Source organism: Aspergillus stella-maris (assembly GCF_047715825.1).
Source record: "Aspergillus stella-maris strain CBS 113639 unplaced genomic scaffold BDV14scaffold_25, whole genome shotgun sequence".
NCBI lineage: Eukaryota > Fungi > Ascomycota > Eurotiomycetes > Eurotiales > Aspergillaceae > Aspergillus > Aspergillus stella-maris.
Genome location: NW_027396819.1, coordinates 120296 through 145446, shown reverse-complemented (window position 1 = coordinate 145446; position 25151 = coordinate 120296). Strand labels below are relative to the sequence as shown.

The following is a 25151-nucleotide window of genomic DNA, read 5'->3' as shown; positions in this document are numbered from 1 at the left end:
GGGGTTCCGTTGCCGATCTGCAGATGAATTACGGTAGTCCGCGGTGGGACAGGAACGGAGATCGGATGTTAGTGTTGAAGGATAGTGCAGTATATATTGATCTATGTAGAATGGGATGATGGGACGCATACATGCAGGTACAATTTAGGAACGATGGTCGCGCGTCTTTCCACTCTTTGGCTTCAGAGCTATATCATCGCGAGCGCTGTCGCGCTGACATTCTATGTCCCAGCCAGCCCACCAGATAATTCCAGTCCACAACTCTCATCTGCACCGGTCGGTGTATCACTTGAATTCTTCACATTTCCAGCATACTTCAACGATGTCGCAGCGACAACTACCTGCCTTGCCAATTTCAGAGACCTGACTGGAGTATGGCCGCCACTGAGGATTGGAGGGACGACACAGTATGCACTCAACCTACATTGATAGAACATTGCTGATTAAATTTGGTGATCAGGGATCGAGCAACATATAACCCCACCTCCACCGAAGCAGTAACATACTCCGTCGACGATCCCGACGACGCACCTCTAACACTAACCTACGGACCATTGTTCATATCGCAGGCAGCGGAATATGAAGGAACCGTCACACTAGGCTTGAACCGGCGCCTAAACAATATCGAGAACACAATTAGCGCCGCGAGCCTCGCAGTGGATGAAATTGGAAATTTACTTGCTATTGAACTTGGGAATGAGCCGAATTTCTTCACGGATGATGACCCCATTGCGGATGGCAGTGCCTGGACAGCAGAGGCAGATTACGCTTCGCAGATCTCATGGCAGGATGCCGTAGCAGGGAATCTCTCTGCAAGCTCCATTTTCTCAGCAGGGGTGTACTTCGGCACAGACCCGATGAGCATCCAAGATCTTGCCTCACAAGAAGTCGACGCCGGAACGAATGATCTAGTGAGGGATTACTCCTCGCATAATTACCCTCAGTATTCGCCAAATTATGATCTTGCGGCGCTGATGAGCCATTCCGGTATCGCGAGCCAGGTCGAGCCGTTTCGGGCTGAGGTTGTAGCTGCGAATGAGGCGGACAAGCCGCATGTTTTTGGAGAGACAAATTCCGGTATGTTCCTTGTTTCCCAGTTGCTGGGTATTGCTGACGGAGTACAGCTACACAAGGTGGAGGAGGCATAAGTCCAACGTTTGGCGCGGCATTGTGGATCGTGGACTATGTGATGCAGCTTGTTACGATGGGGACTGAGGTATGTAGCTTTCCTATTGCCCTCAGCCGCTCTCCCTGGTTCTAATGTATGTTGTAGGCAATCTACTTCCACCAAGGAACAATCGGAAACTGTCAATACTGCTGGTGGGGGCGATATACGACAGGCGCACCATACTACGGCGCGTATTTTGCGACACTGGCTCTCGCAAACGCAGATTATATTGCGCCGTTGGATGATCAAAGTACTGCCTACGCGGCGTATGCGATCTATGAGGGTGGTGTTCCGGTCAAGGTTCTACTTTATAACTCGGACTATTACACCAGCGGTACCCGAGGGAGTCAGACATACACCTTAACAGGATTGTCTAGTTCAAGCGTTACTGCGCGCCGATTGACGGCGGCGTATTCTACGTCGAGGGTTGATGAGGGTGAGACTCCGACGGTTGCAGGGCAAACATTCGGGAATGGGGACTGTACAGTGCAGGGTGATGAGTTAATTGAGACGTTGAGTGTGACAGGCGGAGAGGCAACTCTCACTGTTAGTGCGTCTGAGGCTTTGCTAGTGTATTTGTAGATGGGTGGATATAGTGGTGGTAGAAGAGATAGGAGCTACCAAGGGGTAGGACATATATTGACTGTCGGCCAGGTTCAAACCAATCTGTGGGTATCTAAGAGCAAAGAATAATACGAAGCGCAAAGCAATGAAAGAAGTCAAGTAGGAGAATACGAGATCTAACGCTCCTTCCCTGCAGGCTTGTCCCAAGCGAGGGTTGCATCCGATCGAGGTATTGTCCTCAATTTCTCGGAACCCGGATGCTTTCATATACATCAGATTCCGGCATTTGGAGATCCGCCGGCCACTTTGAAAGTAGATAGGTAGGTAACCATAATCCTGATTCAATAACCGACCCCCCACCGGGACAAAGCAGGCCGAACCCCGCGGGGCTACCATATACCTACCATATACGTCCAACAGCACAATTACCAAGAGACGATATCATATCAACAGCAACACAGAGGCTAAGATAATGAAATTAACGGAAGAGGAACAGTCGGTAAGTTCGAGGTCTCTGAATTGCAATGTTTGTGGTTCTGACGCAGGCAGACCATAAACGCCCTTCAGAAAGCGTGGATCTGGCCACCCAACTGGACCGACCCCGCGCCAGAAAATGTCAATACCGCCGGTCGTGTCGTGCACTTTACTCGAGCGTTCTCTTTACCTTCCAAACTTATCCGAGCCCTCCTACACATATCTGCAGATACGCGGTATAAGCTCTTCGTGAACGGTCTCCGGGTTGCTGTCGGTCCCACGAAAGGGAGTCCCGCGATTTGGTACTATGATACCCTTGATATTGCGGGTTATTTGAAGGAGGGGAAGAATGTGATAAATATTGATGTGGTGAGGTACTTCAATGCCGTTCGTGGTGCGATGCCGTTTCAGAGGACGGCTGTGCCGGGGGTGACTGTTGTTGGTTGTGTTGAATTGGATGGTGGGGAGGTTGTTGAGATCGGAACGGAGAGAACGGAGGATTGGAGAGCGCAAGTGGATGAGGCAATACAATTTCCCGTTGGATTGGTCGATGATCCCTTTTTACATGTATGTCTCCTCCATGCCTCTTTGCTTAGTGGTTGTTCTGACCATAGCAGATAAACGAACGGATTTCCCCAACCGCTCAGTCGAAGACAATTACACCCGTTGCATACGGCATCAAGACGGTAAATGGAGAGCTAGCGCCTTGGAGACTACGACCTAGACCGATACCAATGTACGAGGAGAGCAATGTCAGGGTGCATACAGTCCGCTCATGCAAGAGCGCACTGTCATCCACTGAATGGACATCCGCACTATCAAAAAGAAACCCATTAACCCTCGATGCGAACTCAACACATACCCTCGAACTCCAAGCAGACGTACACTCAACTGCCTTTCTCCGCTGGTCATTTCAAGCATCCAAACCCTCATTCATAAAATTGAAAATTACATACTCAGAAGGCTACGAGCTCGATCCAAGGGCATACCCCTTCTTCCGAACCAAAGCCGACCGCCTCGATGCAGAAAACGGGCATTTAATCGGCCCATTCGATGAAGTACACTTTGATGTTTCTGACACTAAACCATTGATCTACGAACCATTCTGGTTCCGAACATTCCGCCTCCTCCGACTCGAAATCACCGTGGGAACTGAACCAGTCCTCTTCCACGGACTAAAGGCAACACAAGTAAACTACCCCCTCAATACCAAAGCATCCTTCTCGAATCCCAGTGATGCAGATACATCAGCCATATGGGACGTGTCTATAAGAACACTCCGAAATTGCATGTTCGACAGCTACGCCGACTGCCCCTTCTACGAACAACTTCAGTACTCAGGCGATTCCCGCTCCGTCGGCCTCTTCCACTATCTTCTCTCAGGAGACGACAGACTCATGCGTCAGGCAATAGTCAATTACGCTGCTAGTATTACGCCCGAAGGCCTTACGCAGTCTCGATTTCCCAGCCACGTCCCGCAGGTTATTGCTGGTTTCTCACTCTATTGGGTTCTGCAGGTCGCGGATCATTTTCTTTATTTTGGGGATATTTCGTTTACGCGAGGATTCCTGCCGCGGGTTGATGGGGTTCTTGAGTTTTTTAACGCTTATATTGATGAACTCGGTCTTGTCTCGGGATTGCCGGAGGATGTATGGCAGTACGTCGATTGGGTTACCAGCTGGGGTGCGACGGATGATCATCCGGATAAGGGTGTTCCTACTGCTGGGCGGAAGAGTAATCGGCATACGTATTTCAGTTTGCTTTATGTTTATGTTCTTCAGCGCGCTGCGGAATTGGTTAGGGATGTGGGGAGGCCGGGGTACGCGGAGGAATACCTATCTCGCGCTGAATCTGTGCAAGATGCAGTGAGGAAACACTGCTATGATGGATCTTTCTTCACAGATTCAACGGTGAACCAATCTGGACAAGACGGATACAGTCAACACGCGCAAGTCTTCGCTATTATTTCTGGCACTGCTTATCCAGAAGACAGAGCGAGACTCCTGAGCGAATCATTCTCCAACCCCCGCTTCAGCAAAGCCTCGTACATGATGCGCTTTTATGCCTTCCGCGCATTTTCGCTCGCTGGAGACGAAATCTATGAATCCTTCTGGAAAACAGCATGGGACCCCTACCGCAAGATGCTGGCCCAAAACCTGAGCACGTGGGAAGAGGATGATGTGCGGCAGCGCTCGGATTGTCATGCTTGGGGAAGTGTGCCAGTTTATGAATACTGCGTTGAGCTTGCGGGGGTACAGCCGGTGAGTGCTGGGTGTAAAAGGATACTGTTTAAGCCGAGATTGGGGTTGAGTGAAGGTATCAAGGCTACGGTTGCGCTGGGGAGGGACAATGTTGCGGATGTTGAGTGGTCGACGAGGGAAGATGGGAGAAAGGAAATTGTTTTAAGGCTTGAGAAGTGTGTTGAGGTTGTTAGTCGTTTGCCCCTGGGTGAGGAGGTTGAGCAGGGGGTTGTTGGTTCTTTGAGTCTCATGTATCCATGATGCCTCACATGTATATATATAGATGGAATGCTTTGTGTACAAGTCATGAAGAGTTTTATAGAGGGATAGTAATTCGGGAACTCCACTTTCTGAAAAATGTCTGCTGACAACGCCGGTGTAGATAAGTAGTATTCACGCATCTTCTAAGCATAACTCAGCAGATGCACGAATTAAGGATGAAGTAGGGCATAGACATAGGGGTGAGACGGCCTATAGTTAATCTTGGCGCCAAGCCTGACACATTTTCTCACCTTCTCCATCCTCAGGCAACAACATTTCTTCTCCTTTCCAACCAATGCCTCGGATTCGAGTGGATAGATACGGTAGGAGCCCATATTCAATCACCGGTAACATGAAACTATACTGACAGCCCAGGAATCTGGTTTCGCCTCTTCAAAGGCAAACCAGTTCGAACCGTCTGGCGCGCTCGCACCAATCGCGGAACAGAATACGGCTCCAGGCGCAGACGCGACGAAGAAGAGACAAGTATTCTGCAGAAATTCTTAGAGAATGGAGCGACTACGATAGCTGCATTGCTTATGCTTGGTGGAGCGGGCTACTCCTATCACGTCTTCTACAAGAGACTTGTCCTGCAGAAGATCGACAATGCTTTTTCGCCGGGTTTTTCGTCGCTGGAGCTTGCGGCGTTGGCCCAGCATGGGTATACTGTTGAGAATGGAGTAGTTTTGGGAGATGACCAGAAGTTTCGGATTATGCGACCGGAGCAGAATCTTATGGATCGGGTTGTTTCTGGCCAGGAGATGGGTCATTATTACCTACTCTTCGGCGAGAAGGGGACGGGAAAGAATTCAATGCTGCTCGAGGCGATGCAGAAAATCCACGGTGATGGCGTTGGGATGCTTGAAGCTCATGGCGACGTTGAGGTTTTTCGACTTCGGCTCGGAAAGGCCATTGACTATGAATACCACGAGGATTATATTGGTGGAATGTTCAGCATCAGGGGCCCGAGGGACTCGACGCCGCTGTTAGATATTGAAAGAGCCTTGAACAAGTTGGAGAAGGTTGCTTTGACGAGAAAAAGGACGGGGGAAAGACCGTTGGTGCTGATGATCAACAATCTCCATTATTTGCCGGACAATGTTGAAGGACAGCAGCTTCTTGATCTGCTTCAGCAACGAGCTGAAATGTGGGCTGCCAGCGGGCTGGTTACCCTCATTTTCACCAGTGATCAGTATCGAACTACCGAGATGCTGCGGCTGCATGCGACGAGGATGCGTGTGCTGAATGTACAGGACATTCCCAAGGACATGGCGGTGCAGTCGTTGCAAGCCTTCCGAAAAGCGGCCTTCAAAGAGGACATTCCGAATAGCGTTCTCGATGAAGTATACAACCTGATTGGTGGGCGACTAATCCATCTTGACCAGGTCGCTCGCTCGCACGACATGCTCAAGACGTGTCGCGCCATCTGCGATAAAGAGAAGCGGTGGCTGTTGTGTAAATGCTGGATCTTGGGCGCAGAGATGGATGACAAGGCGGAGGATCAGCAGGATCTGGCTGTAAGTTTCTCTATCCCGTTTCCCGACTGCTTGCTAATACTGTAGTCCGGCGCGATGCTCTTAGGGAAGGCTCTGGTTGAACTTGAAAAGGACCCCGACCGAACACACTACGTTTCCGGGCTGCCAGGGATTCCGCTGCACAAGGTTCAGGAGCTCATGACACGAGCGGACCTGATTAAGAATTTGGACGAGATGAACATTGTCGCCATTGATGCGGACGCCATAGTCAGGGCGGATTCCGTGCCGATGCAGAATGCTTTCCGAACAGTAATCAGTGACCCTGAGTTCGGGCCACATCTTGAGGCTACCCTCGAGCGACTTGATGAACTGGAAGGGCTTGGGCGAACGACCGAACTGCGCTTGAAGGATTTCATGGACGGCGAGTATGAGATTCGCGTTCGCGGAGAGGGCAAGGACAGGTACTTGTCTGTTGAGAAGACGAAGCGCGAGGAGTCGGAATAGACATCATGTTACTTACAATAGGAGTATGAACTGAATAGAGAAGGTACGATCGTTGCAGGGCACCTGCTGTCTTAGGGTTAATCCTTTATAAGGAAGGAGCACGGGTCGTACCTGCCTCACAGCTCTATACAAATGTCACCCAAGGAAGGTACGATTGGTAAGCAACCCTCAAGTAGGAAGGAGCGGCCATCTGCACATGCTCCTTGCCGGATGGGCGAGCAGAGATGGTGCAGTGATGCCACTGCTGCACGAATCACATCATGCAGTACTTGCAAGGCTTATCGCTGATCCCGCCATCAATGGCCATTTTAGACTCTTCTCTCGTGACGACTCCAACTTAAATCATCCCCGCCCTTCTCTGCTCCTGATCACTTTCATCAACAGCGCAATGACACCCCTTCGTACGAGAATCGCCGTCTGGCTCTGGGGCGCGGACCCCAAAGACCGCGCCCTCCTTGCCAAACTGGACGTCACACTGCTACCCTACTTCTCCCTCATCTGGTTTCTTTTCGGTGTAACCAGGGCCAGTTACTCCTCGGCATATATCAGTGGGATGAAGGAGGCTCTGGGTTTCGAGGGAAAGGAGTATAACTACATGAGTACTGCGTACTTGGTCACTTACGCCGTATTTCAGATGCCTGGAACTAGTCTGCTCACACTGGTCCGCCCGAAATATGTCTTTGTACCGGCCAATGTGACATGGAGTATTCTTACCCTGATTACCTTTCGAATGACGCATGCGTGGCAGGTTATTCTACTGAACGCGATTGAGGGGGCCTTTTCGGCTATTGCATAGTATGTTTTCTGACAATCCTCCAAGCAGATTCTGACGAATTAGTGTCGGCGCCCTGTTTACTCTGGCTTCGTGGTATCGGAAGTCGGAGCTGGGAACCAGAAATGCCATCTTCTGTGTCTTTGGCCAGTTCGGGTCGATGGCTGGAGGTTGGATCCAGGCAGGGCTACTCCAAAGCCTGGGAGGAAAGGGTGGTCTTCCAGCGTGGAAATGGATCTTTATCATAGTCTCGATCATGACGCTTCCGGTGGCACTTTTTGGTACGTTCATCCATAATCACCAGACTCCGAGCTGACAGTGGGTAGGATGGTTCTTCATTCCCGATTTACCCGCCCACAGAGTGGCCTGGTATCTCAATGCCGAAGAAAAGGAACATGCTGCGACTCGCCTCGGGTCACCTCGCAAACAGTCGTGGGATCTGACTGTCCTCAAGCGCGTTCTGTGGAGCTGGCAATTCTATCTTCTGCCGTTTATCTTCATGCGTAGGTGCCCTTATTGGTTCGATAAGCTCCACTGACTTTACAGTGTACTCGCTTTGTGTCCAAAGTCTGTCGAATAATGTAATGCAGCTGTGGATGGCTTCTCGCGGCTACACGACCGTGCAGCAAAACAACTATCCGACTGCAGTTCACGCTACTGCAATCATCGCAACGCTAGGGTATGCAGCTATATCCGACAGACTGCGGTCTCGCTGGGAGGTGTCGATTGCTATCGGCTTAACTTTTGTGATCGGGTCAGCTATCCTCGTTGCCGACCCTCCTACAGCAGGCTATTTCTTCGCGTTCTACCTCCTAGGCACTACGTATGCTCCTCAAGCTGTCTGGTATAGCTGGTTAGCAGATGTGACCAGTCATGACGTACAACTCCGCGCAATCGCCACTGGATTCATGAACTCGTTCGATTTCGCCTTTGTAACGTGGTGGCCGTTGATCTTCTATCCCGTTACCGACGCACCGAATTATCGCAAGGGGTATATTGCGAGCTTGGTGACTGGTGCACTGACGCTGCCATTTATTCTGCTTATCGCGTACTTGGAGAAGAGGGATAGGGCGCGGGGTATCATCGGGAGGTTGCCGATAGAGTCGGATTCTGATAGTGACCCTGGTCATGATCATGACAATTCCGAGCAGCAGCCGAATAAGTCTGGAAGTACCCATGTTCGACCTACAGAGACTTAGTCCCGCCATAGTGACTCATATAGGCCTCCAATATCGTGATCAGGTTGACCAATAACAGGCTTACATACTTGAAGACTCGAATCTCACCGATAAACCCCACGTAGATTTCTAAGCTACAAACATAACCTCAATTCCACCCGTCCAGGCAAGATGGCTAGCACGTTTAACGAGAAGATTCCCTTTACGAGCAATGGCCTTGAGTTTTACGGGCTTCATAAACGAGGCGCGAGGCCTGACCTCCCACTGATTGTTCTATTGCATGGTGGGGGAACAACCCCCGCCTATTTCGACAACTCGGTAGTTTCGTAGGCAACCCTCCCAGTTTTTAACATCTTGAGAATTTATGCTAATCTGAGATTCAGCGTTGTCAAAGATCTAAATAACCTCGGCCACAATGTACTCAACATCTCCCGTCCAGGCTACGGCGGAACCCCCGTACCAAAAACCACAACGCCATTCAAGGACTCCATACCTGCCTTTACCGAGTTTATAAACAAAGTCTACACGGATCTCACCAACATCACACAGATAGAACCAGGCATTATACTAATCGGTCACTCAATCGGCGGCTCCCTCGCCCTCTCAGTAGCCCACGAAGCAAAAGACAGTCTCCCCATCGTCGGCGTAAGCGTAATGGGTTCTCTTCCCTCCAAAGAGCCACTCGATCTCTTCCCCGGACTTGAAAATGAGAATGGACCCGACGCTGAGAATCCGCGGTACATCACGGAGCCAAGCGCGGAGAATATCCGCCGGTTCATGGGCGAGGTTGAGTGGTTACATCCTGAGGCGCTGAGTGAGGGTGTGGTTTCTGCGGTGTTCGAACCTGGTATGCCCGTTTATTTATTCCCTGTTACCCCTTATGTTTTTGTCAGTATGACGGTTGGGTTGGCCGGTGCTGAGAAGGTATAGGAATTAAATCTGAGCTCCGCGAGTATCTCTCCCCAGCGACAAACTCGTACCTCCTCGACACCGTTTTGCCCAATATCACAGTCCCAGTGCAGTTTCTTGCTGCGGAGGTAGATATAATCTGGGACAATGAAGAGCAAGGAAGACCAATATTCGACGACTTGGTTAAGAGGTTCACGAGTGCGCTCCGCATTGACGCGGCCATTTTGCCGAGGGGTGGACATAACTATGAGTTCTGCAGGAATGTTAGTGTTTTGATGAGGAGGAGAGGGGAGTTTATAGCTGGTTTGATTGCTGCGAAAGCATGAGACATAAAAGCCTAAACCATGTCTTTAGTATGGAATGTTGATCAGGCACTACACTGTATTCACGGCAAAAGTTTTCGGTATGTCCGCATATTAGGACTCGGCATAACACACTGGAACATGGACCGGTGCAGGGGATACATTGAATATGAACCAGAACCAACTATGTTTGTCTTCTGCTTCCATACAGGGTGGACATGTGTCATGCCACGTCGGAGATACAACGTGGACACTTGACGCAAGCGATTGATCCAAATTCTAGAGTTTCACCAAGAGCCTGTCCTTTCTAAACAATTATCTATCTTTGAATGTCCCCAAGATCCTATTCACCCCTGTCTCTAGGCGGCAATGCAGTGAATGCCAGCTTCCATAAGCTGGTGCCCTAATTAGGTACTTTGTCTCCTCTCCCTAATGATCTTAATTAGAGCACCTTCGCCGGGTAAAGTCATTAAGTCCCTATTATATCAACCATTTAACTATCCTTTACAATGGAGGGCTCCGAATCAACCACGACGAAAGATGGGGAACCCACAGCCCGTCGCGACATGCGAAAAGCGACCCGGCAGCTTGGCCAGAGGGCAAGAGATCTAAAAATCGATCAATTCGACCTGACGCAGTTGCATGATATGGGTATATGCTTGGAGGTACTTGATTTAGGATGATACATCTCCCAACAGACCAAGATTCTTCGCCCCATACCCCGAGAACAGAATGCTAGAACCCGATGACAACGCCCTCGACCGCGCTTACAGGGGCGTCGATGGTGATCCCGAAGATCCCTTTCTTCGACAGTACGACACCAGCTGTCCAATGAACGCTTGAACCAAATCTGGCGCCGTCTCCAGTCATACATACCCTATTGCCACCGCGTCAATAAAGAATGCACATGGCCCTGGACATCTGGCTGGTAAGGGTCACCCTCCTACTCACTCCGATTTGAAAGTTGGCTAACCAAGATTGAGATGGAGTCCCGCTGACCACCCTTACACCAGTCTGTACAAGTATAAGGAACCGGACTACGGGTGCTACAACATCACAAACATAGACGACACTGCCTACCCGCATGTCAAGGCCATCATGTACAATAATATGGTCGCCTCGGACTCCACTCTTCTCTGCGGGGAGCTACTGCCTGCCTTTCGAATCATTGTCGAACAGCTCAGGAAGGCGAAGTAAATGCAGCATTAGCTTTCTCCTGTAAGTAAATCCGAAACAGCCGTTGATTCGCTCGAGGTGTCTTAACAGTCTCTGTTGATGTGGTTAGGTCATGATCATTTTGCTTATGGGATTCAAGGTCCGGGTGCTTGAAATCTACTACCCGAGGTTCACGGGTAGCCTTGTCGTACGAACCAGCAAGATGTTCGATTTCATGCACGGCAATAACGAGGCGTTTAAGACCTTGGCACAGTGGTACCTCGGAAAGCCTACTGGGGATACCGCTTGAAGAGTTGGATCACATATTTGATGGTATCGTTCTGGGCAATCTCTTTTTGGAAGCGACAGACGGTTGGTTTGGACGTTTGGCGTTGACGGCGGGAATCATATCCGGGGCAAGATCAGACAGGGATCAGTTTTTATTTGTTTTTCAATACCGGGTCTACAACTAAATTCGGGTAACCAGTTATGAACAGCAATACATGGTGCTCATCATCCTACTTGATTCCTCAATGTATTCTGAACCTGTGCGGAGGCATTGATCGATCAATGCCCCGATTGTCCGAAAGGTTATCTAACAAGTCCGACTCTAATACGCTTACCGTACACAAACATGGGAATAGTCATCAGCAAAAAAGCAAGATGAATACCCGCAACGATAAAGAACATATCCCTCGCCCCAACGGCCTTAAGCCAATCGACCACGAAAAGCGAGAAGGCGAGACCATGGCAATCTGCAGGAACCGGAGTCAGTATTAAAACACAACATAACACCTCCTTGAAGTCGCGATAGACTTACTCTTAACCAAACTCAACACGACCTGCGCCCCAATTGCATCCCCCCTATGCACATCCAGACAGTACGTAACGGCAATCGTACTCCCAAGAATACACCCAAAGTAGATTGCCCCAAAGCAAACAGTCGGGATAATCCAATGCGTATGATGTTCCACAGAGGCACCGTACCCCGCTAAACCAAGCACACTCATTACCGCAGCAGGGACAATCATAACGAGCCTGAACTCAGGCTCATATATCCCGCTGTTACGGTAGGCCTTTATGCATGCTAGGATGTCGGAGATTTTACCACCGACGACACTACCCAGGATTGTCCCGATAAGTGGTGATATGTATAACAGGCCTGTTTGGATTGGCGTGAAGCCATACCCATTGACGGATTGGAAGAGGTGCGCGATTGTTTCTGCGAGGACGGCGAGCCAGCCTAAGGAGAGGGAGTAGATTGCGGCGGACCAGAGGAGAGGAGGGGATTTGAGGAGGGTGATAGGTTTTATGAGTAGGCTCGGCCAGCTGCGGTCGCTTAGACGGCCGTTATATAGTGAGAGGGTTTGCGAGAAGCGCAGGGCTCTTGAGATGCTTAGGTCGTCCGTGTAGATTTGGCCGGGGGTGCGGGGGATGGGGTTTAGTTCCTATATACTCAGGTCAGAGAATGCTGAATATTTGAAATGGAAAGCGTTACCTTGCGGTCATCACGCGCCCAGTATGTTTCCTTCGCGAAGGTAAAGACCGAGGCGAAGCAGAGACCAGAAGCCATGGCGGATATCCTGGACAGGTGTCAGTCACAAAGCCTCTTGAGGGAGAAAGGGACATACCACATAACCCATCTCCAATCCAACCGCTGAATAACACCCGCCCCGATGAGCGGAGAGAGACTCTTTCCAGCCGCAAGAAGGAGCATATAGATACCAAGTCTGAAACCCCGCTCCTGCGGCTGGTATATCTCTGATATTGTCACCGAGACCAGGAACTCACCAGGACTAGACGCAAATCCTTGAAAGAGTCTAGCAACGAGAAGGCTAGCAAAGGAAGGACTGGCGGCTGCCCAGGCGGATGTTGCAATAAGGAGAATCGAGCCCGCTACATAGCCAGGACGCCGGCCGAAGAGCGCTGCTGTTGGTGCTAGGAATACAGCACCTACACCGATGCCTAACATGTAAATGCCGATTGTGAGCGATACTCTGCGCTCTGGTACATCGAAAGCTTCAGCGATCTCAGGAAAGCCCGTGGCGAGAATGGGTGTTAGGGCTGCCGAGAGGAAGCTGCAGAAGCCCACGGCAAAGAGGAGAGCGTCGCGCTGCCATGAAGGCCAGTTGAGTGGATCATTTGGTGACTGGCTTGAACCTGATGAAGCGGGCTTATCGACTTTTTGTTGTAGGCGGAGCCAGCTGCTGCCTTGCTCTATGTCGCTGAACCATGCTTGTGTGCCTATTATTGTTAGTCAGGCAGCGTCTGACACATTATGAGGTAGACATACCAACTGACAGCCCCATATCTTGCTCCTGTCCTTGCACCACTATATCCTGCTTGATATCCATTGTGGTTAGAGACTATGAAAGACTTCGAGGGGTGCGGTGGTAGGTATAGACAATAGAGCATAGTGGGGAGCAGACTTGTCCTTAAGTGTCGATCGTATGTTAAAGTTTGGCTCGTTCTAGACCCTAGCATTCCTCACCCCGGATCGACCGGCAAGTTGTGACCAAGTTGTCGAATGTGCGGTGCGCCCCAGAAGTAGGAAACGCGTGAGGACCTGTCGGTGTAGCCCTACCCCCAAGGTACTTCTTGGCATTGCTGGTCTTATCTCAGGTGGCTATATATCGGATATTCAGCTTATGTAGCGAGTTGCACGCGCTTCAAGCGGCTACCTTTACACCGTAAATGCAGTCCCTACGAGCAATATCACTGCAGACTGCCTGTGAACCCATCTGTACAAATCCCGCATTCCAACAAAGCAAGGTAAACCTGGCGCCATCAGTTGTGGCTACTGGAGCAGATCACGCGGTATTACACTCGGGCGAAAGCGCTCTAGTAGCCTAAGGTGAGAAGATGTTGGAGCCATGGAATGAGCCATTTAACTGTACCATTGGAAGGCTGAAATGGCGCAGTCGAGCCCCTTGCGTGGACAGGAGGCGGCAAAAGCCGGAGAGGCGAAAGGATTGGCCTAGATCGCAAGCTTATCAGGCTTTAACTTGATCAGCACAATATCACAAAGGTTGTCCTCAAGCAGAGTGGTAAGGAATGTAAACCCTTGACCCCTTGCGTCGGAGTTTGCCTGACGAAACTCGCCCCAGCTCAAAGGTGATATTGAAGTCCCGCATTTTTAAATATCGGGGCCATAGAGCGTCAGCCAAACTATGAAAGAAGCAGTCTATGTACCTCTTCCATGTCATCTCCCATCTAGAGGTCGAAAGGTACTTGGGCTCTGTTGCTTCCCCCGCCGACTTTGTCTGAGATCGTCGCGGTGAAGAGTGCCGAGATATATATATATATATATATATATATTTATGTTTCGCAACAAAGGTCTGAAGGTATACTGCTGCTTCCGTAAACTACGTACTACTCTCAACTAATATCACTCAAAATCTCCAATATTTGGAGCTATGTTTTGTATACCAAACACCCCGCTCGGCTTATCCGAACACAACCCTAAAATGAGAGCCCCAGTGGAACCATCACTCCGTTCCTGCTGCCGATCAACACAGCTAAATCTGCAATTACGTAGTTCCTGCCGATCGCCATCAGGTTTGGCAGAGGATATGGCTTCGCCAAGCGCACGTTTTCCTCCACTTCATTTTCGGCTCCGCAGCTCTGCTCCAACTTCGCATGTCCTCGGCTGGTATTTCACCGAGACTGACCACGCCCACTTGCGGAATTGTGGGCGGTTCTCCAGTTCGTATATAAGCGCTGCTTTGGATATTGGCCTCTCCCGGTGGACTGTAAACCCAGGATTGTAAACATGCTGCGCTTGGGATCCGTTGCGGGCTTGATTCTCGCTTGCTTTGCGACTATCGCGAAGAGGTAAGCCCTCTACCATATCTATGTAATTGGAATGGTTTCTATAACTATACCAGCGAGACATTCGTCTACCCATCTCAATACTCCCAAATCGGCGACAACTTCACACCCTACGTCTCCAACAAAACATGCATAACTCTCACCCCATCCAACCCAAACATAACTATCGACTACGGAACCGAAGTCGGCGGCTTCCCCTTCTTTCATATTCACTCCCTCTCCTCACCTGTCCAAATGGAAGCAAAATACACCGAAGCGAAATACGGCCTATACGAACCCTTCGCCGACGGACCATGGTCATTCCAGAATGAACTCGCGAATACATTCCGGGTTGAGACACTCAATATCACGCGACCGGGGTATATAGAGTCTTATTTCCAGCAGGGTGGGCAGAGATGGCAGTCTCTGCGTCTTTTGAATGATGATGCGAATGTCACAATTTGTGGAGTCGGGATTCGGTCTTTGAATGAACGACGCGAAGTCGGTGCGTTACCGGGGTCGTTTGAGTGTTCGAACCCATTATATAACGAGATCTGGAACCTTGGTGCGCGAACTGTCCAGGCTGCTTGTATTGAAGAGGGGACGGCGAGGACAACGTGGGATGTTACCACTGACGGAGTGTTGCTTCGCGGTCAACAGTCTGCTCAGTCCGTGGTCGGCGCAGAGTACTCAAATTACACCATGTCCTTTAAGAGCAACATTGTCCGTGGTGGGACAGGGTGGAGGGTTGCCGTCTCGACAATGAGCTTTGGGCCCACGTTTCTTTTGACGAGTGAGTATGCCGCCGCATCAACATTCTTGAATGTGAATCGGACCCTAGTGCCGCCAAATACCTTGCTCGTGGGGTATGGGTGGAATTTGGTGAATCAGACGAGTCTTGAGACGGGGAAGGTCAACTACTACCCGCTGGACTTTGATCTGAAGGAGGGGGAGTGGATCGATATTGCAACTACGATCACGGAGAAGGGATACATTGTCAAAATTGGAAACAATGGTCCGATTACTATCCCCTTGTCCGACCTCCAAGTTGTCTCCAACGCGCAGTTCTCGACCGGCAGCGTCTACACAGGGACATGGGGTTTCGGACCGTGGCAAGATCAGATCGCATACGTGAAGGACGTCTCGGTTCGAGCGAAGAATGGCAGCACGATCTACACAAACTCCATGTCAGACGACTCTATCCTCGAAGAATACGGGATAATGACAAACACAGAATCCGTGTGCCTAGACGGCGCGAAACGTGATAGACTGGTTTGGTCCGGCGACTTCGCTCATACACAACGAATTATTGCGTCAAGTACAGGGAGGACAGACTTTATCAAGGGGACGATGAAATTCGGTCTCGAGCGGCAAGGGAAGACTGGTAATACGGCTGGTTTATTCGCCATGAGTCCCGCCATGGGTCAAGCGGCAAAGTATACGGATGTATACAAGTCCTTTGGGCTACTAGATTACCAGATGCTGTTCCTGAATAGTATCGCGCGGTACTATCTTGATTCTGACGACAATCGGTTTATCGAGGAATACTGGACTGAGATTAAGAGCGGTGTTGAGGTTCTTCTCCCGCTTGTTGATGAGTACTCGGGGCTTCTTACGGGTGGAACGCTGGGTGCGTTCTTTGAGGGCGATAGTAATGGGACTGCTGTGTCTGCTCTCTTTGCGTATAATCTGAAGCAGATGGCCGGGCTTGCGTACGTCGTGGGAGAGAACAGCACAGCTCAGTCCTGGACGCACACAGCAAACAAGATCTCCAACGCAGTCAACAGTCACCTCTGGAGCCCTGAACTAGGAACATACAGCACCAGCCTCACATCCCGCAACGTGACATCCTACATTGACACAGCATGGGCCATCATCTCAGGCACAGCAAACAGAACGCAAGCGGCATCGGCAATATCGACGCTCTCGTCCCTCAAACTGGGGATAGGATATAAACTCTCCTCCGACCTCTCAGATACAGACCCCTCAACGAACATCTCCCCAAACCTATCCGGCTTCCTCCTCGAAGCCCTCTTTACATACGCGCGAAACGCACCACATGATCCCGCCGTAACAGAATCCGTTGACTTACTGTTAAATGGCCTATGGGCCGCAATGATTACACAGGATGAATATTACACGGGTACATTATGGGAATACGTCTATCCCGATGGACGACCGGGTCTGGACCTCTTTACATCACATGCGCATCCATGGGGCGGGGCGCCGACTTACGTCTTTCCCGAGTATGTACTCGGTATCCAACCTGTTAAGCCGGGGTTCCAGGAGTGGGCGTTCCGTCCTTCGTTGATGCACACTGGGTTGAGCTGGGCGAAGGGAAGGGTTCCAGGTCCGAGGGGGACTATCAGTGCAAGCTGGGGGATTAAGGACGAGGGGAAGATGGTTAGCTTGGAGGTTTGTGCGCCAAGGGGCACGAAGGGAACGTTCAGTATTCCATTGTCGGCGGCTGGTTGTTCATTGAACGGTGAGGTAGTTGATTCCGGGTGTGGCGAGTCTGGTGTACACCTGGATATCCAAGGAGGAAACTGTTCAACAATCACCGTCTCTTTGATAAACGCCATTACTGGGTTGGTTGAGATGAGGTGAACAGTCTCTCTCTCTATATATATATCAGACCTCTGAAGAGAGCTTCAATGCACATATTGCCCCTTTCCTGACACACAGATACATTTGCCTGGACCAGATATCAATATATATACCTCGTGGTTGATGTAGCAGTTGAGAAAAAGAAGGACGAGTTGGGAAAGCATGCCGCGAGCCGCATATAGGTCAGGCAACCAACGGAATTAGGTCGCACCTTCCCTCTAGAGTGTGCTATGAATCGCTATATCCTCCGAATCTCTTTACCCCGTGTCCCTCCATCCTTACTCATTGCCTGACGCGCCTTCCTTCTGCGCGGTCACTCCAGCTCTGAGGAGGCAGGAACAACCTCCAAGGGGGTGTACCTTCCTAATCTACGCTAGATCATCTACCTACCGCCCAGGAGTCAAGAGATATCAGTGCTGATCAGAGGTATGTTCTACAACCTTGCCAAAGTCGAATCACGTTGTATTGACAACTAATAAACAAATGTAAATGTAGGCATACAGGCACTTTTCTGTCCGGAACTCCCTTGCCACCAACAACAAGCTGGCCATTTACAAGGCTCTGGAATACCTCTATTCCCAAACCAACTCATAACTCACAACCTTCGTCCCAGTAACAGGAACCCTCAAAGTTTCACAATCTTTCGTAATCCCACTCGGCGTATTACCCTGGAAACTAAACGCCCAGCCCAATCTCGACGCAACCTTCGGCGTATCCTGCTTAATGGCATGGGATCTCTCCGTTGGCGAAAGTCTGTGGCTTGTGCCACGGGCAACTTCATCGCCGTCACATTTAAGAGTCCAGTTGCCGCGGCCGAAGACGCGGTCGATTACCACAGACCCCTTGACGTCTGTTTCGTAGAGGGCTAGGTCGAAGAGGAGGGTCCGTTTCTCGGGGATGTATACGGCGCGGTAAACGTCTACGGTGAAGTCGACTTCTGTTAGGGCTGGTTCGGAATAGTGAGTGCGGTTGCGGGCGCCCCAGGCGTTTTCGTACAGGCGTTTGAGGCCGTGTTTGACGTTGAGCCGGGTGAGTGGCATTAAAGCGTTGGAGAGGAGAGGCGAGACCATGACGAAGTTGAGTTTTTTGTCATGCACGGTGTCGTTACGTGGGTACATCAGGCCACCGTTTTGGAGCTTGGGATTGAAGTGTTTGTCTGCATATTGCAGCAATCGCTCGACAGTCTCTTCGTCGCCCATTTCCTGCGACCAGACGGCGTTCCAGCCCCAGACGCCGCCGCTGGCGAGGTAAAGCGCGTTTTTGGGGAGGAGCTCGATGGGGCCGGTGTTTACTGACATTGTCCCGTCAAGGCGTGGGTGGACGAGGCAGTCTAGTCGCTTGTCGTAGGTCTTTTGGACGAGGTCGTGGTTCCATGCGTTCATGAGGAAGCCGGTCCATGCTTCGCCGCTGCCGCCGGGCACAATCATCTTCTTGTTGTTGTGGGTCATGTAGAAGGTGTTGAAGATGTCGTGCTCGGTGACGATTCCTCCGGCCTTCTCTTCCCATGCTTTGATGTAGCCCTCTGTAACTTCTTTGGCAAGGTCCTTGTCCTCTGCCAAGACGTCATTCATGCGGAAGCCGAGGATAGGAATCTGGTTGCAGACTTGGTAGATACAGTACGGTTCACATGGAACACCAAGGTATCCCTCCTCAACCATGTTCTGGTAGATCTGCTCATTCAGGGAGTTTTGATCGTATTCGAATTTCCATCCAGCGGGCTCGCCCCAGAGCATAGCGTTGTACTCGAATGTTAAGGCGCCGGGCTTCTGGTAGCGGTCGTCGTCGAACAGGCTGTTGAACATGGCGGTCATGCTTTGCACGTAGGCTGAGTACATGATGTTATCCTTCTTGACGGGATCGTAAAGGGGAGCACGCATGGGTGTGCGCAGGGCACCACCACCAGTACTGGCGTCATGCCAATAAAACCAGACGTCAGTTTCAAGCATCTTGGTGATCATTCGCTCCATGGTATTCTTGAAGTAGCCAGGTGCAGCAGGAACCCGATGGAAGTGGGCGAGGGTAAGAGCGTAGAACATAAAGGCGAGCTGGTACCGGTAGGCACCGAAGCCGTCATTCAGATCAGGAGCGCCCATCATGTTGGCCCAGTCGCCCTTCATCTGGCGGGCCAGGTTTCCAATGTGGCGGATGGACTGGACCATCTTAGGGTCCATTTGCTTGAGACTCTCCTGCTCGTACTCGAACTTGGTGCCGTTGGTTCCGTTGGTGAGGTTCTCAGACGCGCCGTTGATGGGAGAGTCAGTGCCACTTCGGATCTTCTCCAAGACACGAGCTGTCACAGTCTGCGCGTTCAGGACATCATTGTAGTTGTCAACAACGTAGCCCTCCACGTCAAGGAGGAAGGTAATGGCTGTATGCGGAACAATGTACCCCCCAACAGCATTGGCATCGGCCTTGGCTTTGGCAAAGACATGGAACTCCTTGCGGGTGGTCTCAAGCTGTTCCTTGGTTCCAGTAAGACCAATAAAGCCGGGGAACCGCTTGCCAAGGAAAGATTTCATGACGCTGGGGCTGTCGCGGGCTGGGTCGACGGAGACGTAGTACACCTTGACTCGCTCGGCAGCGGGTCCGAGACCCTTGAGTACATCGGAAAGGCGTTTGAGTGCGCGGGGGCAGACGACGGCGCAGTTGGTGAAGCCAAAGAAGACAAGAGAGTATTTACCGCGGAGATCCTTCTCTGTCACCTCCTTTCCGTCCTGGTTGACCAGAGTGAACATCGGGCGGACCGGGTCGATAGCCATGGTTGCGAAGGTGGTGAAGGTGGTGTAGGGTGTAAGAGGCACGTAAGAAGGGTTTGGGAACAGTGATTTATTTCCAAGAAAAGTGATCCTTTGGAGATACTATCATTAATCCCACGAATGGACAGCATACTTAAACCCAGTGTTGTTGAGGCTGGGAACGATAGTAAGTCCGAATCTCTAGGGTAAAAAGCAATATCAATCAACATGCATGTCCACAACGTAAGCCCGAGACACAACAAACAATACCTCGAGATTGTCCGGACTCCGTGCAAACATATTATTATAACATATGAGGTTATCCCTGCTTCCCCGCACCAAACTAGTGATTTAGTAAAGGCAACTGTGCAGAGTCAAGATCCACATAAGCTCTTCTCGACCCACTTCGATGAGATGGTACTGGGAAGGCTAGTTGACCGGTGCCAGTAAGAGTCACGATCGACTGAAAGCTTATGAGCGTCTGCTCGGTTTTGACAAGTATGCATAACCGAGGATTGAAGATCTGCGGGACAAAGCCATGGCTGGCTGACTGGGACCTAATGGCAGAGTAGGCTCTGTAGGCAGCACCGCTTTATGAACCGATCTTGGAATAATTCGACCTTCGCTATGTTTCCGGCGTCTGTGGACTATGGCATCCTCAAGCACAAAGGCCTGGTACGTGCATTAACCCGTCAATCTGTTCGCTTTTGCAACGGGTTACTCTCATGAATCACGGAGTTTCTTCCTCTCTGTCATACTTGGAGCTCAATAATATCGCGGCATGGATTTGCGTTCTACATCAGCACATTCGACCTCAAGTCGACTGACATGTCGGTACGTTGTGCTGGCCCGGGTTTGGGCCGTATCCCGGCTCATGTCTCCAGTGTCGGGTCAATATGTGTTCCCGAGACACTAATCGCAGGATTTCAGTGTGCTGAAAAGATTGAAATAGAGCCTTAGAGTTTTTGTTGATAATGGGGCTGTGGATATGGGTCCGTTGTGAGGGTTCTTGGATCACAGCTCTGATAACGGAAGCAGTCTGGGTATCTCGAAGTACGACCTCGCACAGTCGTAAATACCTGGATACCTACCTATGCATTTTAAACTTCCCGTTGCCGTATATCGCGGCTGCCTGAGCTCTCATATGAGGTCTGTTGGGGAACAGCATGCAAGGCGAGAGTGAGCGAGTGCCCATGGGTCGCTCCTTCCCTCTGCTACGAGGTGATTCATAAGTAGTTGTGCCTTGCTCGTATATTCAATACTGCGATTATCGTACGTTCCGTTTAAAGGTTATCGGTATATGCGGTGTCCGCGTGGGCTGGCATTGGTCTTGACGTTGAAGCAAGGTAGTAGACAGAGACTGCACGAACACCCGCAGTTGTCGATTAATTTGAACTTCGCCCAGTCCTGTCTTCACTCACTTCATCCTAGCACAGTGCATTTCGATATTTACAGGCCCGGGGTTCCGAGTCGGTGTTGATAAGATTCGGGTTGGCCGCCGATTTGCTCGTGTCGCCGTTACTCCAAGTCTCCAAATGCCATGCTGCCCGATCGGCGTCCAGGTGATAACGTCGAGATATAAGAAGAGGGCATGACGAGAGGGCATGGACAACGAATTTGACGCGTCCGAGCATACGAATTGTATTTCCACCCCACTATCACTTCACTTACCATATCCGCAACCATGGCCCCTTCAGTCCTTTACACGAAACTCGACACGACACCACCCTCCATAATCAACAGCTCAGGACACTACCTCCACACCTCCGACGGCCGACAAATCTTCGACGCAAGCGGCGGTGCAGCAGTCGCATGTCTAGGACACAATGACCCCCGCGTCAAGAAAGCCTTAATGGAACAGCTCGATAAGACGGCCTATGTTTATTCTCCATTCTTTACAGTTCCAGCTGCAGAGGAGATAGCGTCTTTCCTGACGGAAAGTACGGACGGGAAGATGAGTAGGGTTTTTATCGTTAGTTCTGGTATGTCTGCCACATTCCTACCCAGGGTGTAGGAGTTATGATTAATGAAGAAAACAGGAACGGAAGCAATCGAAGCATCCCTAAAAATGGCAAGACAATACTTCACTGAACTCCCTGAACCACAAATTCAACGAACGAAATTCATTGCGCGCCGCCAGTCCTATCATGGGAATACACTTGGTTCTCTTGCGGCAGGCGGCCATAAAGCTAGACGGGCTATTTTCGAACCTATTCTGGCGCAGAATACATCGCATGTCTCGGCTTGTTATCCATACAGGGATATGAAAGAGGGTGAAACGGAGGAGGAATATGTTGGTCGTCTAGGGCAGGAATTAGAAGATGAGTTTCAGCGACTCGGACCGGAGACGGTTTGTGCTTTTATTGCGGAGACTATGAGTGGCACAGTATTCCCCCCTTCTCTCCACTTCTATGGGATTCTATACTGAGAGTAAAATAGACACTAGGCTGTATCCCCGCTGTCCCCGGCTACTTCCAGGCCATGCAATCCATCTGCCAAAAGCACGGCGCCCTCCTAATCCTCGACGAAGTAATGTCCGGCATGGGGAGAACAGGTACCCTGCACGCATGGGAACAAGAAGGCGTCATTCCAGACCTGCAAACTGTCGCCAAGGGCCTAGGAGGCGGCTATGCACCCATCGGTGCGTTGCTCGTTAATGAGAAAGTTGTTGATGTGCTTTCTAAGGGGACGGGGAGTTTCGTTCATAGTCAGACTTATCAGGGGCATCCGGTTGCTTGTGCTACTGCTGTTGCTGTTCAGGATATTGTTAGGGGGGAGAATTTGTTGCATAATGTTAAGGTTCAGGGGGAGTATCTTGGAAAATTATTGAAGGAAAAGTTGGGAGGGCATAAGAATATCGGTGATGTGCGTGGACGGGGGTTGTTTTGGGCTGTAAGGTTCCCTTTCCCTTATCCTATCTCAATAGTGAAAATATCTAACAAATATTATTACAGCTCGAATTCGTCAAAAACAAGGAGACAAAAGAACCCTTCCCCGTGTCAGAGGGTATAGCGCAGAAAGTCCATTTGACAGGATTACAAAAGGAGCATGGGATCTCGGTTATTCCTGGTCTTGGAGTGGCTGATGGGAAGAACGGGGATATTATTCAGATTGCACCGGCTTATAATGTGTCTAGGGAGGAGATCGAGTGGATTGTTGAGAAGGTGGTTGGTGTTGTCTGTGCTGTCTTTGGGCCTTGATTGTTGGGATTCTATGGGTGTGGTAGGGTAGGTAGCATTTTGTTATGCAATAAGCACTAATCTATTCGCTGAATTACAATATCCAAGGCTCGATGCAGAACAAATCACATCTGATATCTGAAATTTGAATTCTCCCCGTCCGTCTTATCCATCAGCGCCATAAGCAATACTTCATGATAAGCCACGGGCTCTTCCTTCTCCCGCTTATAATTCATCCACATCAAATAAAACCGCAAAGCGATCAAGGTAACAATTGCCAATGACGTAGCTACAATGATCGTGATGCAAATCGTTGGAAAGTGTTCTTCTATTTCATCCGGGAGCACAAGCCTTGGTGTTGATCCACTGCCAATACAGTATGCTGCCCACTGCAGACCGGCTACTGTGGCTTTTTTTGTATGCCCTACTATGTTGGCAGTGACAAGAGACATTGTCATCGCCAGCGGCGTTCCGAAGAAACACATCAGGTATACCCCAAATAGTGGCACTAGTTGGTTTTCCCAGCTGGATTTCCAGATCATCAAGGCCCCGGCGATGATGGGAAGGCAATTGAAAATTGTCACATATATCCGCGTGTTTCGGTAGAACACAGATGTTATTCTGTATATGGTAGTGAGCTTAGGTGAGAGCAGTGGAATAGTGTAAAAAAACTCACCCGCCGACCAGCACAGATATAAATCCAGCGCCACCAGTGCCGCTGACCAACAAACTTGTTCGTTCTCTTGTATATCCAAAGCTCTCTACTATTAAAGGAGCCGTTGCTGACAATGCACCGTTGGTCATACAAATGCAGAACGTGACAATAACGTATGCCCATGACTTTGGGTCCAGGAAAGCCTCTTTTATTTGCTTGGGCTTGATGCTCTTGCTCTCTATGCCAATCTGTTCTCTAGCAACCCGCCTGATGGCTGCCTTGCGTAGTGCGGGTGTGAGGAACCAGGCTGACATTGGATTGTCTGGTAGTATAAACCAAACTGCGATACCGAACAGGCTCGTCGTGGAGCCGAAGATGATGTACGCGTACTGCCACGGAGATAAAACACCATTCGTTTTGCCAAGCGCGCATACTATCGGCGAGCACAAGAGATTTGCCAAAGGGATAGCCGATAGCCAGATTGTGATGCGCAGAGGCTGCTCATGAGGACGGTACCACATAGCGGTGATGAGAGAAAATGCAGGAGACACGCTTGCTTGAGCAAACCCGAGAAAGAATCTTTACGGGTCAGCTTTTGTCTTTCGATGAAGGGGTGACATACCGCTGAACCAGCAGCGCTTTCCAGGATGTCACAAACATGGTGCATAGGGCCACCACGCCCCAGAGAAGTATTCCCACGCTGACAAACCGCCCCAATGGTGCTTTTTGCGAGAGATAAACAGACACAGGAGCTGCCTCGTTAACTTCGTTATCAAGTACGATTTGGGTAATACTTACTCCCAAGAAGGTACCCAGGGTAGAAGATTAAGCTACAGCGACTGTACCTGCTCATGTCGAGTCCGTGAGGCGTTCGCACTTCAAGCTCCAGGTCTTCCACCAGCCTAAGCAAGGTCGCACCTGCTAAAGCTACTTGGTCAATATGGTGAAATGCCATGGCCATGAACATGACCGGCATTAAAACCATATCGACACGACGGAGACATCTCTTTTCGTCGAGTTGGTTGACCTCCTCGAGATTGCCATCGACATATCCCGCGGCTTCATCATGATCCACATCTGGTGGCTTGATATCATGAAAGAGCAGCATCGTGGCACTTGAGCTGTGTTGATGTATTTAGAGAAGCGATCGGTTTATAGATGCC

The 25151-nt window shown here is 50.3% G+C and overlaps 10 protein-coding genes across 10 annotated transcripts; 7 read left to right on the top strand and 3 right to left on the bottom strand.

Moving 5' to 3' along the window:
* Nucleotides 1-153: 153 nt before the first annotated feature.
* BDV14DRAFT_208713 (uncharacterized protein) lies at nt 154-4772 on the top strand (the record flags this gene model as incomplete). The annotated part of the gene is made up of 7 exons (XM_073775469.1): nt 154-407; nt 461-1077; nt 1125-1216; nt 1274-1740; nt 2153-2227; nt 2278-2773; nt 2824-4772. The coding sequence occupies 7 exons, from the start codon at nt 154-156 to the stop codon at nt 4705-4707; spliced, it is 3885 nt and encodes a 1294-aa protein (XP_073628428.1). The 3' UTR covers nt 4708-4772.
* A 230-nt stretch (nt 4773-5002) lies between these two features.
* BDV14DRAFT_208711 (ATP-binding protein) lies at nt 5003-6746 on the top strand (the record flags this gene model as incomplete). Its single annotated transcript, XM_073775468.1, has 3 exons — nt 5003-5030; nt 5083-6224; nt 6270-6746. The coding sequence occupies 3 exons, from the start codon at nt 5003-5005 to the stop codon at nt 6684-6686; spliced, it is 1587 nt and encodes a 528-aa protein (XP_073628427.1). The 3' UTR covers nt 6687-6746.
* A 328-nt stretch (nt 6747-7074) lies between these two features.
* BDV14DRAFT_199866 (major facilitator superfamily domain-containing protein) lies at nt 7075-8712 on the top strand (the record flags this gene model as incomplete). The annotated part of the gene is made up of 5 exons (XM_073773379.1): nt 7075-7481; nt 7525-7739; nt 7785-7961; nt 8005-8628; nt 8681-8712. The coding sequence occupies 5 exons, from the start codon at nt 7075-7077 to the stop codon at nt 8710-8712; spliced, it is 1455 nt and encodes a 484-aa protein (XP_073628426.1).
* A 42-nt stretch (nt 8713-8754) lies between these two features.
* Nucleotides 8755-10028, top strand: BDV14DRAFT_55439 (alpha/beta hydrolase). Its single transcript, XM_073777018.1, has 3 exons — nt 8755-8962; nt 9020-9483; nt 9567-10028. The coding sequence occupies exons 1-3, from the start codon at nt 8808-8810 to the stop codon at nt 9869-9871; spliced, it is 924 nt and encodes a 307-aa protein (XP_073628425.1). The 5' UTR covers nt 8755-8807; the 3' UTR covers nt 9872-10028.
* Nucleotides 10029-11460: 1432 nt separating this feature from the next.
* Nucleotides 11461-13387, bottom strand: BDV14DRAFT_172703 (major facilitator superfamily domain-containing protein). Its single transcript, XM_073768622.1, has 5 exons — nt 13296-13387; nt 12634-13246; nt 12501-12585; nt 11823-12450; nt 11461-11757 (listed from the first exon to the last, which is right to left on the bottom strand). The coding sequence occupies exons 1-5, from the start codon at nt 13354-13356 to the stop codon at nt 11594-11596; spliced, it is 1551 nt and encodes a 516-aa protein (XP_073628424.1). The 5' UTR covers nt 13357-13387; the 3' UTR covers nt 11461-11593.
* Nucleotides 13388-14719: 1332 nt separating this feature from the next.
* On the top strand, nt 14720-17419 carry BDV14DRAFT_208707 (putative alpha-L-rhamnosidase C; the record flags this gene model as incomplete). Its single annotated transcript, XM_073775467.1, has 2 exons — nt 14720-14836; nt 14890-17419. The coding sequence occupies exons 1-2, from the start codon at nt 14775-14777 to the stop codon at nt 17417-17419; spliced, it is 2592 nt and encodes an 863-aa protein (XP_073628423.1). The 5' UTR covers nt 14720-14774.
* A 572-nt stretch (nt 17420-17991) lies between these two features.
* Nucleotides 17992-20178, bottom strand: BDV14DRAFT_208705 (uncharacterized protein; the record flags this gene model as incomplete). Its single annotated transcript, XM_073775466.1, has 2 exons — nt 17992-19988; nt 20100-20178. The coding sequence occupies 2 exons, from the start codon at nt 20176-20178 to the stop codon at nt 17992-17994; spliced, it is 2076 nt and encodes a 691-aa protein (XP_073628422.1).
* A 1632-nt stretch (nt 20179-21810) lies between these two features.
* BDV14DRAFT_208703 (pyridoxal phosphate-dependent transferase) lies at nt 21811-23382 on the top strand. The gene is made up of 4 exons (XM_073775465.1): nt 21811-22136; nt 22194-22540; nt 22594-23046; nt 23109-23382. The coding sequence occupies exons 1-4, from the start codon at nt 21839-21841 to the stop codon at nt 23352-23354; spliced, it is 1344 nt and encodes a 447-aa protein (XP_073628421.1). The 5' UTR covers nt 21811-21838; the 3' UTR covers nt 23355-23382.
* Nucleotides 23383-23637: 255 nt separating this feature from the next.
* Nucleotides 23638-24038, top strand: BDV14DRAFT_172700 (uncharacterized protein). Its single transcript, XM_073768621.1, has one exon. The coding sequence runs from the start codon at nt 23763-23765 to the stop codon at nt 23937-23939; it is 177 nt and encodes a 58-aa protein (XP_073628420.1). The 5' UTR covers nt 23638-23762; the 3' UTR covers nt 23940-24038.
* BDV14DRAFT_199860 (major facilitator superfamily domain-containing protein) lies at nt 24006-25096 on the bottom strand (the record flags this gene model as incomplete). The annotated part of the gene is made up of 3 exons (XM_073773378.1): nt 24006-24567; nt 24611-24740; nt 24787-25096. 3 exons carry the CDS (start codon nt 25094-25096, stop codon nt 24006-24008), a joined length of 1002 nt encoding a protein of 333 aa, XP_073628419.1.
* Between the last annotated feature and the right edge of the window lie 55 nt (nt 25097-25151).

Excerpts from the sequence above, each read along its gene's own strand:
- BDV14DRAFT_55439 (XM_073777018.1), top strand. The coding sequence starts at position 8,808 with ATGGCTAGCACGTTTAACGAGAAGATTCCCTTTACGAGCAATGGCCTT. Across the intron at positions 8,963-9,019 it reads TTCGACAACTCGGTAGTTTC|CGTTGTCAAAGATCTAAATA; the intron begins GTAGGCAACCCT and ends TCTGAGATTCAG. Across the intron at positions 9,484-9,566 it reads TTCTGCGGTGTTCGAACCTG|GAATTAAATCTGAGCTCCGC; the intron begins GTATGCCCGTTT and ends GAGAAGGTATAG.
- BDV14DRAFT_172703 (XM_073768622.1), bottom strand. The coding sequence starts at position 13,356 with ATGGATATCAAGCAGGATATAGTGGTGCAAGGACAGGAGCAAGATATG. Across the intron at positions 13,247-13,295 it reads AGATATGGGGCTGTCAGTTG|GCACACAAGCATGGTTCAGC; the intron begins GTATGTCTACCT and ends TAACAATAATAG. Across the intron at positions 12,586-12,633 it reads GATTGGAGATGGGTTATGTG|GATATCCGCCATGGCTTCTG; the intron begins GTATGTCCCTTT and ends ACACCTGTCCAG.
- BDV14DRAFT_208703 (XM_073775465.1), top strand. The coding sequence starts at position 21,839 with ATGGCCCCTTCAGTCCTTTACACGAAACTCGACACGACACCACCCTCC. Across the intron at positions 22,137-22,193 it reads GGTTTTTATCGTTAGTTCTG|GAACGGAAGCAATCGAAGCA; the intron begins GTATGTCTGCCA and ends TGAAGAAAACAG. Across the intron at positions 22,541-22,593 it reads CGGAGACTATGAGTGGCACA|ACACTAGGCTGTATCCCCGC; the intron begins GTATTCCCCCCT and ends AGAGTAAAATAG.
- BDV14DRAFT_172700 (XM_073768621.1), top strand. The coding sequence starts at position 23,763 with ATGTTGGCAGTGACAAGAGACATTGTCATCGCCAGCGGCGTTCCGAAG.